The 14841-nt window shown below is 55.8% G+C and overlaps 1 protein-coding gene across 1 annotated transcript; it reads right to left on the bottom strand.

Annotated features, from left to right (window-relative positions):
- Positions 1-2109: 2109 nt before the first annotated feature.
- Positions 2110-14294, bottom strand: CRABP2 (cellular retinoic acid binding protein 2). Its single transcript, XM_083716185.1, has 4 exons — positions 13861-14294; positions 6590-6768; positions 3188-3304; positions 2110-2652 (listed from the first exon to the last, which is right to left on the bottom strand). Exons 1-4 carry the CDS (start codon positions 13928-13930, stop codon positions 2602-2604), a joined length of 417 nt encoding a protein of 138 aa, XP_083572311.1. The 5' UTR covers positions 13931-14294; the 3' UTR covers positions 2110-2601.
- Between the last annotated feature and the right edge of the window lie 547 nt (positions 14295-14841).

The raw sequence follows: 14841 nt of genomic DNA on the forward strand, positions 1-14841 counted from the left end.
TGCTCAAAGGAGACAGGAAAAGAGAAGGATTATTTGGAGGGGGCGGGTTGGGAAACGTTTTCTCCTGCGCCCCGTCTGCGCCATCCCTTTAAAGCGCTCTGGTCCCACTTTCAGCAGGCATGGCTCTGCTGTCCCGTCCCCCCGATTTTGGGGAACTGTAGTTCGGGGCGCTTAGAGTTGAGATTCCCCCATTGCGCAAGCTACAATGCCTAGCGTTCCCTAGGACGAGGGTCTGGTTTATAAACCGCTCTGGGAATTGTAGTGGCAGGAGGAACAGGGTTCTCCTAAGGCTTCTCAGCAGCACTCTGAACGAACTACAACTCCCAGGACTCTTCAGGTGTTGCCTTGACTGCTTTTAAGCAGCATGAAGCCGCCTTATTGACAGTGAGACCCACTCCGGGTCTCGTCCGCTGGAGCCTTTCTTCACGTGCTGCTGGGGAGGTCTCCACATCAAAAGAGGATCTAACCCATTCCTTGCTGGGGGGGGGGGGCGGCTCTGGCTGTGTGTGTGTCAGGCGCCCCCCTCCCTGCCCTGACCTTGCATTAAGCAAAGCTAGCGGCCCATCCATCTCCCTGTTCTCGGCTGCCACAGTGGCCTCTGGGTGCCCCCGGAGCCCAAACCACTTTTTCAGGTGGAAATGTACCCAGAGAAAGAGCAGGCAGGCAAGCAGCGCCCCCCCCCCCTTGTACCTCTGCAAACGGCCATGAGGGGGGTGGGGGAGAAAGCAGGACATGGGAGAAAGCGGAATATTCTCTTGCACACACACACAGAAAGGGAATCTGCTGCCTGAAATTAACCTGTCCGACATATTTTACATCTCAGAGATTCAATGCACAGGTAAATCCCGGAAATTTCCTAGGTAGAAGCAAAGAATCCAAGCCGGTTAAGCAGGAAGTTGTTGTTAAGTAGATTGACAAAAGGCTTGATTATTTCGGGGTGAGGTTGTTTGTTTTGGGTCACTTAACCTTGAGAATGGGGGTGTGTGTCTATGGCAGATCAGAGATTAAAAAATAAATCACATAAGAAGAGCCCCTCTGCTGGATTAGGCCAAAGGGGCTCCTCTTCTCTCAGTGTTCACATATACCTAGGATAGACTCCCTCTGGACCTGGAGGCTCCACAACAGCACCAGAAGAACCTGGCTGCTGCTAGACCAGGCCAAAGGGGACCAGCAGGTCCAGCCGCCTCTTTTCACAGTGAGCAACCAGACACCACAAGCGGACTCTGATCCCAGCAGAAGCAGCAACGCTCAGAAGCATCACTGCCTTCCATAGTTTGGGCCGAACACAGACACCCTGGCTAGTAGCCCCTGGAGAACATGCAGGGCTCAGAAACGCCACTAGCAGAGTCCTTTCAAAAACGAGGGTCTCTCTTCCCAACACTTTCTGAGTGAAACATGCCAGGGGTCCGGCTCTTTCCTGGATTTTGAGGGGCAACTGAGCCGTTTATGAGCATGGCCTTTTGGGGGGCGGGGCAGGTATCTTTGGAAGCAAAAGATCAAGAGGAAGAAAAAAGGGCAAGGCAGACAAAAATGTAGACACTTTTTTAATGAGACATTTATTAGGAAGGAAGGCAAACATCAAAGAGGTGGCTTTTGAACAGGAGACCCAGTGCTCACACAGGGAGGTGGGGGGGTGGGGTTTGTTTTGGGGGAGGGAGGAAGTGGTTATATCCTTTTTCTTCTTCTTTTGTTAGTACAAGGGTAGCAAATAAATACTTTTTAAAAATCCTAGCAATTAACACAGAAGGTCCAGAGGTAAGAAGGCATCTCAGTTTGGTGGGTGACACTCAGCTAAATTACACCTTTGACGCTAACGAGATCCGGTGGCCCAGAGGGGCAGGGCTGGCCTTCAAGATGCTCGGCGTGAAATGAAATGGAAACCTGGACGGCCTGTTTGGTTTTCGTTCCCTTTCCCAAGATGCTGAGCAAGAGGGGGCTCAGAATGCAGGGGTTGTGTCAGGGGGCCCAGGAAAATGGCAGCCTGAGTAGAGGTGGAAGGGGCTCCGAGGGTCATCCAGTCCAACCCCCAGCAATGCAGGGATTTCCTTGGGAGGTGCAGGGGTCCCGGGGAGACTGGGTTGTGCCCCCCTCATCCCATCTAGTGCCCACAGGAGGGAGGAAAAGAGAGGTCAGTGCTAGGGGGACTCTGGCGCACACACACCTCCCCCAGTCTGATCCCAAATCCCACGGCCGGATTCTGAAACAAGGGGATTCTCTGTCTGCCATGCCGAGGGCGGCAGGGTGGAAGGGGTGGGGGTCACGGACCCTTAGCAGACAAAAGGGAGGCTGGACCCCAGAAGAGACTGGAGGAAGGGGGGAAAGGCTGCTCTGGTGGGGCGGGGGGGCATCACAAGGACAGAGCCTGCTTTATCCGCCCCCTGCCCCCTCTCAGGCCGGAGGGAATGTGATGAAGAGCCAGCTGCTCTGCTTAAGTCTTTCTGCATGTAGCGCTCTCTGAGCATGGGCAGAGAGCGAAAATGTGATGGGGAGGGCAGGCACGGGGGTGGGGCTGCCATGACCCAGAGTGGAAGATCCCTGCCCATTGGACCCTGCTGCCCCTGCCTCCCCAAATCCAACCGCCACCCCAAAAGCAGGCCTCGCTCACTCCCGGACGTAAATCCTTGTGCAGACGACATCGTCAGCCATCATGGTCTGGAAAAACAAAGAAAGATGAAATCAATGAGAGTGAAAACGAGAGAGAAGGGGGGATGTATCCCTCCAACGGTCCTCCTTAAGGTGTTGGCAGGGACATTGCAATATGGGGAAATGTTGTTCAGCCCCCATGCTGGCCCCACCTGAAACAGACTGTGTGCCTCACTCAGGGTGGGGAGGAGAGGCAGCACACCTGCTGCTCAGCTCTGGAAACCAAAGTCCTGGGCTGAGGAAGACTTGCAGGGGCCCCGTTCCTCCTTTCCTACTTTCTAAGAGTAAGTCTGCTCTGCTTCTAAGTCAAAGGAGGTGCAAGGGGGTCTAGCCCAGGGACGGAGCCCCTGCCTGGCATGCAGAAGCCCCCCGGCTCCATCCTCACCAACAGCATCTCCAAATAAACCTTGCCAGGAAGTGTCAAAGAAATGGAGCCAAGAACTGTCCTGTGTCCCTGCTCAAGTGTCCTAAACTGCAAGGGGGTGTGTGTGTGTGGACCTGGGGTGGGACAGGGATAGGGTGGGAGGGAGAGAAGTTCCCTTACCAGAATGAGCTCCCCGTCGTTGGTCATCTCCCTGGACCAGCCTGTCTTGGGGCCGTCACCTTTCAGCAATCGCTGCTCACAGACCATCTTGTTGTTGCTTTCCCACTTGGCCAAACTCTGTGGAGAGAACAAAGGGGGGGGGGAGAGCCCCCCCAGCCAGTGAGATGTGGAGCCTGCCAGCAGCCGACAAAGGGCTGACCCCCTCCCCATCAAAACCCCCACCTCTGCCCCCAAAAGGCACTCATTTGTCACTCGACAGGCAGCCGGAGCTGGAGGAGGGCAACTGGCTCCCCCCACCCAATTTAGGCTGACAGCTCCATCCATCATCTCCAAAGGGCTGGCCAGGAAGGGGGAAGGGGGGCAGCCGGTGGAAAAAGGGAGCCGGCAGCCGGCAGCCCCCAAGTCCTTTGGGGATCTAAATCATCTCCGTCATGGTCCTCAGCATTTATTATCGATAAAGGGGAGCCAGCCCTGATGGAAATGAGCGGGGGCTCAAGAAGCAATTGCTCAGAGGTCAGAATATCGCCCTCCTTCCCTCTGGCAAAAAAATAAATAAATGGAGAGGTGCATGTAAGAGCTGTTGCCAAGGAGAACACGACATCCTGGTTAGAGAAATCACGGAATTGTGGAGTTGGAAGGGACCCCAGGGGTCATCTAGCCCAACCCCCTGCAATGCAGGAATCTCAGCTCAAGCACATGGGACAGGCGCCACCAAACATCTGCTTAAAAACCTCAGACAAAGGAGAGTCTGCCACCTTCCGAGGTCGTATCCACTCCGCTGCCAAATGGATCTCACCACCACCAGACGGTTCTTCCCAGGTTTTAGTTGGAATCTCGTTTTTTGCCATTTGAATCTGTTGGTTGAGGTCCAGCCCAGCAGAGCAGAAGAAAACAAGTTTGCTCCAAGGCAACTGGGCCAGAAGTGCGGAGGAGACCTGGCCAGCTCAGAGCCCAGCAAGGCTGCTCAGACCCAAGCTGGTTTGCGGGAAGAAGAACAAGAGTTTGGACTTGATATCCCGCCTTTCACTCCCTTAAGGTTGGCGGTTTGAATCCACGACGGGGTGAGCTCCCATTGCTCAGTCCCTGCTCCTGCCAACCTAGCAGTTCAAAAGCACATCAAGTGCAAGTAGATAAATAGGTACCACTCCAGTGGGAACGTAAACGGCATTTCCGTGCGCTGCTCTGGTTCGCCAGAAGCGGCTTAGTCCTGCTGGCCACAGGACCCGGAAGCAGTACGCCGGCTCCCTCGGCCAGTAAAGCGAGATGAGTGCCGCAACCCCAGAGTCGGCCACGACTGGACCGAATGGTCGGGGGTCCCTTTACCTTTAAGGGGTCTCAAAGCGGCTAACAATCTCCTTTTCCTCCTTTCCCTCCCTCCCCCACAACCAACACTCTGTGAGGTGAGTGAGGCTGAGAGACTTCAGAGAAGTGTGACTAGTCCAAGGTCACCCAGGAGCCGCATGTGGAGGAGCGGAGACGCGAACCCGGTTCACCAGATTATGAGTCCACCGCTCTGAACCACTACACCACACTGGGAAGAAATGCACCAATGTGCCTAACAGTTGGGGGAGTTTGGAGTGCCTGGCGTGACAAACAGGAGAGGAAGAGGGGATCTCACGGCCATCTTCAAATATATAAAAGGCTGTGATGTCTGTTTTCTGCTGCTCCAGAAGGGAGGACTCGAACCCATGGCTTCAAATAGCAAGAAAGGCAATTCCAACTAAAGAACAGGGAGAACTTTTCAGGGTAAGAGCTGCTTGACTGTGGCCTGGTCTGCCTGGGAAGGTGGTGGTCTCTCCTTTGCTGGAGACTTTGAAGCAGAGGTCAGCTGGGCCTCTGCCAGGGAAGCTTCAGCTGATACTTAGCCCTGCCATTCTGTGATTCTTTGTAGTATTTCGTAAGGAATGATGGGGTGGATGTGGATTGCGGCTAACATCTGCAGAGGCTCCTTCCCAAAGGAGAGGTGGGGGCACATGCGTGCAGATGGTAGGGCTTGGAAAGGGCCAGGGTCTTGGGAGAGAGAGTGAAGAAAACCTTCTCTCCCCCATCTTTCTCAGGCATAACGTTATAAATTTCTATCAGGCTGCCTCTCACACCTTTTCACCAAACTAAAAAGGTTATCTGAGCTAGAAAGTCCCAAACACTGCAGCCTTCCTTCCCAGGGGAGGGTCTCCATCCCCTCAATCGTTTCGCTTGCCCTTTTCTGAACCTTTTCCAAGTGTGCAATATCCTTTTTGAGGTGAGCAGTACAGCTTTCCAAATGTGGTCGCACCGGAGATTGGTATAATGGCATTGCGATGCTGACAGTTTTGCTTTCAGTTCCTCCCGTAAGGATTCCTAAGGACAGGACCACAAAGGACCCTACTGGCCCCCATGGGGGAGGGGGAGGGGGGGCTCCTGCCCCTTGCTTTGTGCAGCAAAGTTCAGGGCCCTCCTGCCTCCATTCCCAGGCCAAAGCCCAGCTGGGAAGAAAAGGTTTGCCGAGAAATATTGGACACGGGGGTTAGGGGAGCCCCAAAGGACCCCCCTTGCAAAGCCAGGATCCATCCAAGAGAGGGCAGGATGGGGATTTGGGAATCCAAGAGGCAAAGGAGGAGGGTTACAGCTCAGGGACAGAGACCCTACTTTGCTGGCAGAAGATCCCGGGTTCAGTCCCAGATGGTGTTTGCAGGGGGGGAAATATCCCAAGACTGAAACCAGAGAGCTGCTGCCAGCCAGTGCTGAGCTACATGAGCCAATGGTGCAATGCAGTTTCAGAGACTCATGGGATTGTCAAGTTGGGAGGGACCCCAAGGGTCATCTAGTCCAGCCCCCTGCATCACGGCTAAAGAATCGCTGACAGGTGGCATCCAACTTAAAAACCTTCAAGGATGGAGAGCCCACCACCTCCCAGGGAGTCTGTTCCCATGTCAAACAGCTCATACTCTCAGAAAGTTCTCCTTATTGCCCCAAATGTAATCCATCCTGAACCAGGAGGACCGGAATCTGGTTTTATTTGTAGACAACACGCTGTAGCTCCTTTGGAGAGTCCCTGCTCTGCCAGGTCCCAGGTTCCATCTCCAGGGAGGTTTGGGGGGAAAGCCTCTTCCTCGAACCCTGGACAGCTGCTGCCAGCCAGTGTAGACAACACTGAGCTAAATGCACCCAAAGTGACGTGGTAAAAGGGAGCTTGCTGCACTTCTGGTATTGGCTGCTGAGGCCCAAAGGCCGACGTCAAGCAAAGCAGCTGGAGAGAAGCAGATCCAGCCCAGTTTTGACCCACCAAGGAAGAGAATGGATGCTCACCCCCCCCCCCTTGAGATCTCTGTCTTAAGTTCCGTTTCTCCCTTGGGCAACAGAGGGTGGCCTGCAGGCCTGGAGCGCAGGAGCGCTGGACCCCCCTCTCCCCTCCCTGCCCCTCACCTTGCAGGGTCTCCCGTCCACCGTCTGCTCCTCGAACTCTTCCCCAATCTTGAAGCTGATCTCGGTGGTGCGGACGGTGGTCGAGGTCTTGATGTAGAAGGACTCCCCGTCCTGCTTGATCTCCACAGCCGGCTTGGAGGCGGCAGCCACAGCGATCTTGCGGAGCATGACATTGACGCCTGGAACGAGACAAGGCAACAGGAAGTGAGGAGAAGGCAGGTGGCGGCAGAACATAAGGAGAGCCTGACAGATGGATCAGGCCAAAGGGGGCCCACCTGGCCCAGCCTCCTCTTCTCACCAGCGGCCCAATGCCCCTATGAACCTAGGAACTCAGACAGACTGCCTCTGCACTTGGAGGTTCCACAAGAATGTCAGAAGAGCCCTGCAGCTGCTTCAAGCTGGTGGGAGGGGGCCACCCAAGACAGGAGAGTCGGAAACTCAACAGAATGGACGGAAAGTGACCTCACCCACCCCCTTGCTTTCCGTTCTTCCTTTCTCCCCATTGAATTTCAGGGGGAACCCCTCCTTGGGGGGCTATGGGAAAGAGCAGCACTCAGGGCATTGTGGGTGCAGAATCAGAAGGAGGTAGACAGGCAGCCCCTCCTGAAAAACACACAATTTGGTCATGTCTGGGGAAGGCAGACAACTGACATTTATTGTATTTTGGGTGCGCCTGTTTCTTCCGTGACCTTCCTGGATCAGATTGAGTCACTGGGAAGTCAGTCTTGCACCCACAGCCATGTCTCATCGCAACAGCTTTCCAGAGAGAGAGAGAGAGAGAGAGAGAGAGAGAGAGAGAGAGAGAGAGAGAGAGAGATATGCATGCAGAGGCAGCGTTGACACAACAACCTTGCACAAGTGTGCAATTGTGCAACAGACGGGCGAGGAAGGAGATGGCTCAGCAGTGTAAGCGCCGTGGGAAAAAGAGGCTCCATCGGCTTACACTGGCGTAGCCCCACTGAAACCCCATGGGGCTACACCACCCACAGGACCGCACCTGCAATTGGTGGGAAACTGGAAGATGAGGGTGCTTGTCTGAATTAATGGGTCATTCAGAGTTTTGCTCTGATTGTCAAATTCAGCCTCTTGGAAAAAAAAATGAGCCAAAGTCAGTCCTTTGTTTTCCTGGTTCTGCCTGCAGAGGTGGCGCAGCTGTAGGAAAACTCACCCTTTCAGGGAGAGAGAGAGAGAGAGAGAAATGGGAGCCATCTCCCTGCCTGCCTCTGGGAACAATTATTGCAAAGGGAAATATTATTGCACAGCCCAGAGGCGTTCCAGGGTCCAGGCGGTGCCAAATTTCCCATTTCGAAGACTGATTACAAGATGTGAACAGAGATTGTAATTTTATTAGGGGAGTGGCAAGGGTAAGGCCCTCATGAAGGGAGAGGGGGAGAGAGAGACTGCCTGATGTTAGAAAGGATTTTTTAAAAAGGAAAATAAATTGGCATGTGGGGTTGCCAGGCCTGGAGTGCATAGAGGAAAGTTTTCTCACGGAGAGAGCGGAGGGATAAAAGTTTTCCGCTCTCTCTCCTCATGCTAGAACGGGTGAACATGCAGTGGTGCTGAATGTTGGGAAGCACCAGGCAGAGAAAAGAAAGTCCTTTGTCACACATTGCAGAGTTGATCTATGGAACTCCCCCCCACAGGAGGCATAGATGGGCACCAACTGGGACGGTTAGACAAATCTATGGAGAATAAGGCAATTGACAGCTGCCAGCCAGGATGGCTCTGTTCTGCCCTCCACCGTTGGAGCAGCAATGCTTCTTAGCCTCTCGTCCTCCAATCCTGCTTGCGGGTTTCCCAGGAGAGGCACCTGCTTGGCCGCCGTGAGAAGAGGAGGCAAGAATAGATAAAGCAGCTGGGCTCTCGTGGTCTTGCAGCCACTGGCAGACCGTTGTGCAACTGGTGAGGTTGGTAGGGAAGAGAAACCTTCGCCCAGCTCCAATAAAAACCAGCTTTAAAGGACCTGGAGCCCTGCCTCTCCGTGAGCCTCATATGACTGAGGGTTAGAGGACGTCCGTCTGCCAGGGATGCTTTAGTTGTGATTCTTGCATTGCAGGGGGTTGGACTGGATGACCCCCTGGGGTCCCAACTCTACAATTCTATGGCCCTCTCAAAGCAGTGAGAAAGAGAATGAGAGAGGGGGAGAGAGAGCAGCCCCCCTCTTTGCGCTGCTAAAATGCCCATAAAACGCAGCTCAGAGGTGGAGAACCAGGCCCCATTACTCCGTGGGGAAAAAGAGAGTGAGATTTAACAATGCCTTGGCAGCCAAGGTCTCCCCCTCCCCAAATCGGTTTCCTCATTCCAGCCCCCTCCCCATGCCGGCTGATTCCCGCTTCCCCCTCCCCAACATCTGAGCCTTTCTGCCCGAATAATTCAGATATGGGGGAAAGGGGCGGCTGAGTGCAGGGGGGCGGGCGGGCGGGCTGAGGAGTGAAATATAAGCATGTGATAATTATCCCAAAGTATGTTGCACAAGCCCCCTAACCTGGAAAGTATTTGCTGTGACCAGCGCAGGGAGATCGGAGGGGAGGGAAAGGAGGTTTTCCTGGCGAGAAAACGAAAAAATGAAAAATACTAATAAATTGGTGGATTGGAATTCGCCTCCCTTGCGGGGTGGGGGGTGGAGAGAGGTGTTGCCCCATTTTCTTCCCCTCGATTCTGAGGGCCTCGTGTCCCCCCCCCCCAAGTCCTGCTCAGAGCATTGCATGCCAAGCGGGTTTCAGTTACGGGGCCTCAAGGTGGTCTCGGGGGTTCGGAAAGGAGGGAGCGAGGCAGATCCATTCTCTCTCTCTCTCTCTCTCTCTCTCTCTCTCTCTCTCTCTCTCTCTCTCTCTTTTGTTCCCGGAGAAAGAGTCTGGGGGCGGAAAGGGAATCTCTGCCGCTAATGCAGCCGGAGGGATTTTCCAAGAGAGGTAGGATGGCATCAGCCAGAGCAAGATGGAAAGATTTAAACTCTTCACTCATTCACGCCTGCCAAGATTGAAGCCCACACTGTAGATGCAATTCAGGTCAGTTGTTGGCACACGAACACACAGGCTCTCCTTTCTAAAGGTTTCTAGGCCTCGTGGATGCGAGGGATGCACACCCAAGCTAGGCCTCTAAGCCGAGGTGGGACGGCCATCTGTCAGGGATGCTTCAGCTGTGATTCCTGCACTGCAGGGGGCTGGGCTGGATGACCCCACGGGGTCCCTTCCAACTCAACCCTTCTATGATTCTGTGCATTGCTACCCAGAGCTCCCAGGAGCACCGCTGAGCATCCCCACCGCAGCCTGTGCCTCCCCCTCCCCCCCGACTGGCAGCAACTCTCCAGGGTCTTGGGCAGGGGTAGAAAATGGAGGGGGTTGAACCCAGGACCTTCTGCATGCCAAGCAGCCACCCCACCACTGCGTCACAAGAGCCCTTCCCTGTTCCAGCTGGGCTGCCTTGGCTCAGCTGGGAGAAGGTTGCAGAGAGGCAGAAGGGGAGGGGCAGGGAAGGCCTGGGATCTGCTGTCCTGTGGAGTTGGGGGCCAGGTAGGAGCCCCCCGGCCCCCCTCCTTAAGGGCTGGATCCCAGGGGGCTGCTTCAAAAGAAACACACCCAGGCTCCTCCGACTCGCCTGTCGCCACCTCCCCACCCCCAGCGGTGTGCGCCACCTCCTGCCTGGCAGATGGCAGGGAGCAGGGAGCGCCAGGGGTCAGCAGTCGCGGCCCCTTCGTCATGCCCGGCCCCCCTCGGGCATTATTATTAGGAGAGCGGCAGGAGGGGAGGCCAAGCCTGCCCCCTCCTCCTTCTCCGCTGGGGTGGGGAGAGGTTATTTCAGGAGGAATTTGTCATTGCGGCGCCCAGAGCCAAAGGCCAGGGAACCCAGCAGTGCGCAGGCCTCCATCGCAGGCAGGATGCAAGAGCAGACTGCCCCGGGGCCAGTTCAGAGCATGGGGCCACTCCTGGCACGTGGCCTGGATGAGGCCCTCCGCCAACTCCTCGGGAGCAGACCGATCCGGTCGCAGGAGCAAAGGAAACAGAGTCGTACAAAATCAGCCCATCCAGCTCAGCACTGTCTACACTGGCTGGCAGCAGCGGCTGTCCAGGGTTTCGGGAACAGTTTATTCTCCCCAGGCCTTTCTGAGGTTGAACCCGGGGCCGCCTGCACAGAAAGTGGGTGCCCTGCCACTAAGAAATGAAGGTCCTTGTTCTTATGGTTCCAGATCATTATGTTCCAGTTTAAATGGGGGCATAAGAAGCTATATTGAAGTCATGCCATCTAGGCCGCTATTAGCTGCACAGACTGGCAGCAGTGCCTTCTCTGCAGGTTCTCAGGCAGGGACCCTTTCCAGCCCTACCTGGAGATGCTGCCAGCGAAGCTTGCACCCGGGACCTCCTTCTGCTGGAAATGCCGGGGTGCAGCTCAGCTTACACCAGGGGTCAGCAACCTTTTTCAGCAGGGGGCCAGTCCACTGTTCCTCATACCTTGTGGGGGGCCGGACTATATTTTTCTGGGGGGAAATGAACGAATTCCTATGCCCCACACATTACCCAGAGATGCATTTTAAATAAAAGCACACATTCTACTCATGTAAAAACACGCTGATTCCTGGACCGTCCGCAGGTCGGATTGAGAAGGCGATTGGGCCACATCTGGCCCCCAGGCCTTAGGTTGCCTACCCCTGTCTTACACTAAGCCATGGGGGGAAAGAATCATAGAATTATGGAGCTGGAAGGGACCCCTGAGGGTCATCCAGCCCACCCCCTGCAAAGGAGACACGGGGAGAGAAAGAAGAACCCCCAAGCTTCTGAGACCATCTTTCTGACCTGACCTGCACTGACCTGTCCTCAAACACTAGACAGACACACCTGGGCTTGCCGACCTCCTGATCCCATCCTGGGAGGAGATCCCTCTCCTTTGTCTGTTTCTCCTGCAGAGACAAAGCAGATCTTTGAATCTCCAACTCACTGGGACAGAACTAGGGATTCTTTCCTATCCAACTCCCATTTCTCATGATGATCTTGGCTTCCTTGCTTCCGGCCTCAGAGCGCTGGCTTCCAGGGACCTATGTGCCACCCCGAGGGATCTGGGGGCGCAGCTCAAGCTCCTGCTGAGGTGTAGAGACTCCAACCTCCTCAACCGTCCCTCACGCCAAAATCAGCTCCTTGCCCTCTCCATAGGATGGTTATGTTCTGTAGTGCTTCTGAATAACCCCCGTTGGAAGGAACTACTTGCCGATTTCCCACAGGCAGCATTCTGGGCTAGAGGGACCAGTGGCCTGATCCGGCAAGCTGTTCTTATGCTCACAGCAACCTGGTGTTTTCAGGAGCTGCACTCTAAAGGGGATACAACATGCCTTTTGTGGGGGTGGGGTGGGGCAGGGGGAAGCCACCCATAAGAACATGCATTGCCCCACTGTGGATCCTGTCCAGCAGGAGACTAGCTGGGTAGTGGGGTCTTCACAATTCTGCAAGGTTGCAATCCTGCCACGAGGCGCCCAGAAGACCCAGATGGCTCTCAGGCAATGCCAAAAGGCTGAGCCCTTTGCACACATAACTGCTTCCAGGGATCTGCCATTTTTTCCCTCTGAGTCCTGAGTTTCCCTCCTGGTTCTGGATGTGGCTTCCAAACCCTTCCAGAGGCATCCAGGTGGTGACTCAGCCGGCCACGTCAGAGGACAGGCAAAAGGGGATTATGAGGATTTTATTGGGGGGGGGGCAGGGGTGGAATCCTAGGAAAGGCCAAGACGGTCAGTTCGCCTGAACCCACCAAATTAAAACCTCATTTTTAAATGAAACAAATGGCCGGTCAGCCTTAAGAACAAACAAACATGGATTGTGAAATTCCTGCTGCAAAACTTAAACAAGCGCTGAGATGGTAGGGACAGGGAGGAGCTGTGCTAAAAACGGGGGGGGGGGGGCTCATTTAGCCCAGCATCCTGCTTGCCCTGCCTGCTACTTTGGATTAGCAGTCTGAGGTAGACTGCTCCTGACCATGGGGGCTCCACCAGAGCTATCAAGACTAATGGCAGTGGATGGATGCCTCTCCCCATATATTACCCTTTTGTATCCATCCACTGCCATCCACTAATGGCAGTGGATGGATACAAAAGGGTAATATATGGGTCTCCTGCAGAGCCATTGTCGAAAAGGAAAGACCTACCATGGTTACACAGTGGGAGGGGGGCAGCAGCGCTAAAAAAGCCCCTTTCTCTAATAGAATTGCCCAGAGGGGCCGGGGTGCGCTTTCTAGCCTGGTGTCTCATGGGTCCCCAAATGGCAAACTCCTCCGGAGTGGCAATGCAAATTCTCAGCCGCGCTTCCCTCCCTCGCGGGGCTGTCGTGAGGATAAACCGGGGTTGCCATTACTGTGAGAGACACAGTCGAGGAGGGGACCTCCTGCCTCCCGCCACGCCCCCCCCCGCTAAGTGGGGTTCAATTCCACTGGGTCGAAGCCCACCAGCGCTCCCAGCTCCATCCGCCTAGGCTGGCAGGAGAGGAGCCGCCCTCCGCCTGACCCACCAGGGTGGTCCTTACAGCTGTTCACACGTTACAAAATCCGGTGGCTTCTCCTCCCCGCAAGAAGCGGAACCCCAGATGCCCCCGCAGGGCGATCGCTCCAGTCGCAAACTTTGCTTCTGGGGTGACGGCGCGGGACACAGAGGCGGAGGCGGGTGCGTTCTTCTAAACACGCGTGAACACGCTGAAACTCCGAAATGGGAAGACGCGGGTCTGCAGGTTCTCCCCCTGCATGCAAATTAAGGCTCCCAACTGCACCCCCTTCTCTTCCCCACCCCAATAATATTCTCCAAGGCTGCACATTGTGAACCTCAGGCGCCCGACCCCAAACAGCCCCACATCCTTCAGAAAGCAGGAGCCACGGGTGCGCCAGACCTCTTCTATCTCTCCAGCTTATGTTCCCGCCCCCCCCCCCGCCCCCGGTTATCGAAAAACAGCAGGTTTTAAGGTTGCAGAGCTGGAAGGGACCCCTAGGGTCATCTAGTCCAGCCCGCTGAGATGCAGGAATCCAGAAGGCGGCTCCCACTCCACATATGCCCGGATCCAAATATTGGAGCATCCGGAAAGCCCCATTCTGTTAAAGGAGGGGGAGCCCTCCTCCCAGGGTGGCCTCTGCGCGCGCCCCTGCCGGGGGGGGGGGGACGCATCCAGACAGGGGTCTAAATATAGAGGGAAAATAGACTCGCTTTTGCCGGAGCGGCGGCAGCGCTGCGTCATCGGCTATTTCTTAGGCGCTGGACTCAGCCCTTCCCAGAAATAAGCCTCCTCCTCGGGCGCCAGACTCACCCAGAGCCTTCAGCAGCTCCTCGAAGTTCTCCGAGCTCTTCATCTTCCAGTTGCCGGAGAAGTTGGGCATTTTGGGGCGGGCGTTTGTCCGGCGGCGGGAGCGGCAGCAGCGTCGGGAGACCGGCCGGCAGGCGGAGACGGAGGCGCCGCGCGCAGGTGGGACTCTCGTCTCCCTCGGAGGAAGCGAGCAGCCTCCGGAGCCAAAAGCAAGGGCGCTGCTGCTGCTGCTGCTGCGTCGCCTCTCCTGCGGATCGAGGCCCTCCCGCGCGGAGTTTTGCTCCCGCAGAGAAAGGATGGAGGGATGGAGGGATGGTGCGAATGAAAGAGAGCGCTGGGGGTCCTGTGCTGCTCGATCTCTCTCGCTTCCCCTTCGGAGACTCTTCCTCTGCTCTGCCTGGTCCCTCCCTCTCTGCCCCAAGCATGCCTAGGGGAGGGGGAGCCGGAGCAACATGATCCCACCCCCTCAACTGCCCCGCCCCTTCCCAGACCCACCTGGGTCCCGCTGACTGACCCTGCCCCAGAGCAGGAGGGGAACAGCCCTCCCCAAAGCCCGGCTTCCCCCTTCTCTTCTGCTGGGCTGCTACCTGGCTGCCTGCGAGTTCTCTCCCTAGGAAGCTGGAGGGCGAGGCTGGACCGGGACTTGCCTCCTGCCTCCGCCTTCTGAACTTTAGCGAACTCTCTGCGCTCCCACAGCCTCGGCATCTGCTTCCAGAATAAATAGCGTCTAAGTCATCTGTTTTGACGGGGCCTGTTTCTGGAAAAGGAAGATGGCTGCGATTTCTGCACGGCAAGGGGTTGGACTAGATGGCCCTTGGGGGTCCCTGCCAAGTGCCAACTCTGCAGCTCTACTATGCTACGACTATGGCCCGGTTGGCGTCAGCCCCTGCCGGCAAAGTGGATCTAGTCTCATGGGTGGAGAGGGGAAGACCACGGAATGAAGCCAGGACAAAGGGGCGGGGGTCCATGTGGCTGCAAATCTGG

This window comes from Podarcis gaigeae, assembly GCF_964106915.1.
Source record: "Podarcis gaigeae genome assembly, chromosome: 16".
Lineage (NCBI taxonomy): Eukaryota > Metazoa > Chordata > Lepidosauria > Squamata > Lacertidae > Podarcis > Podarcis gaigeae.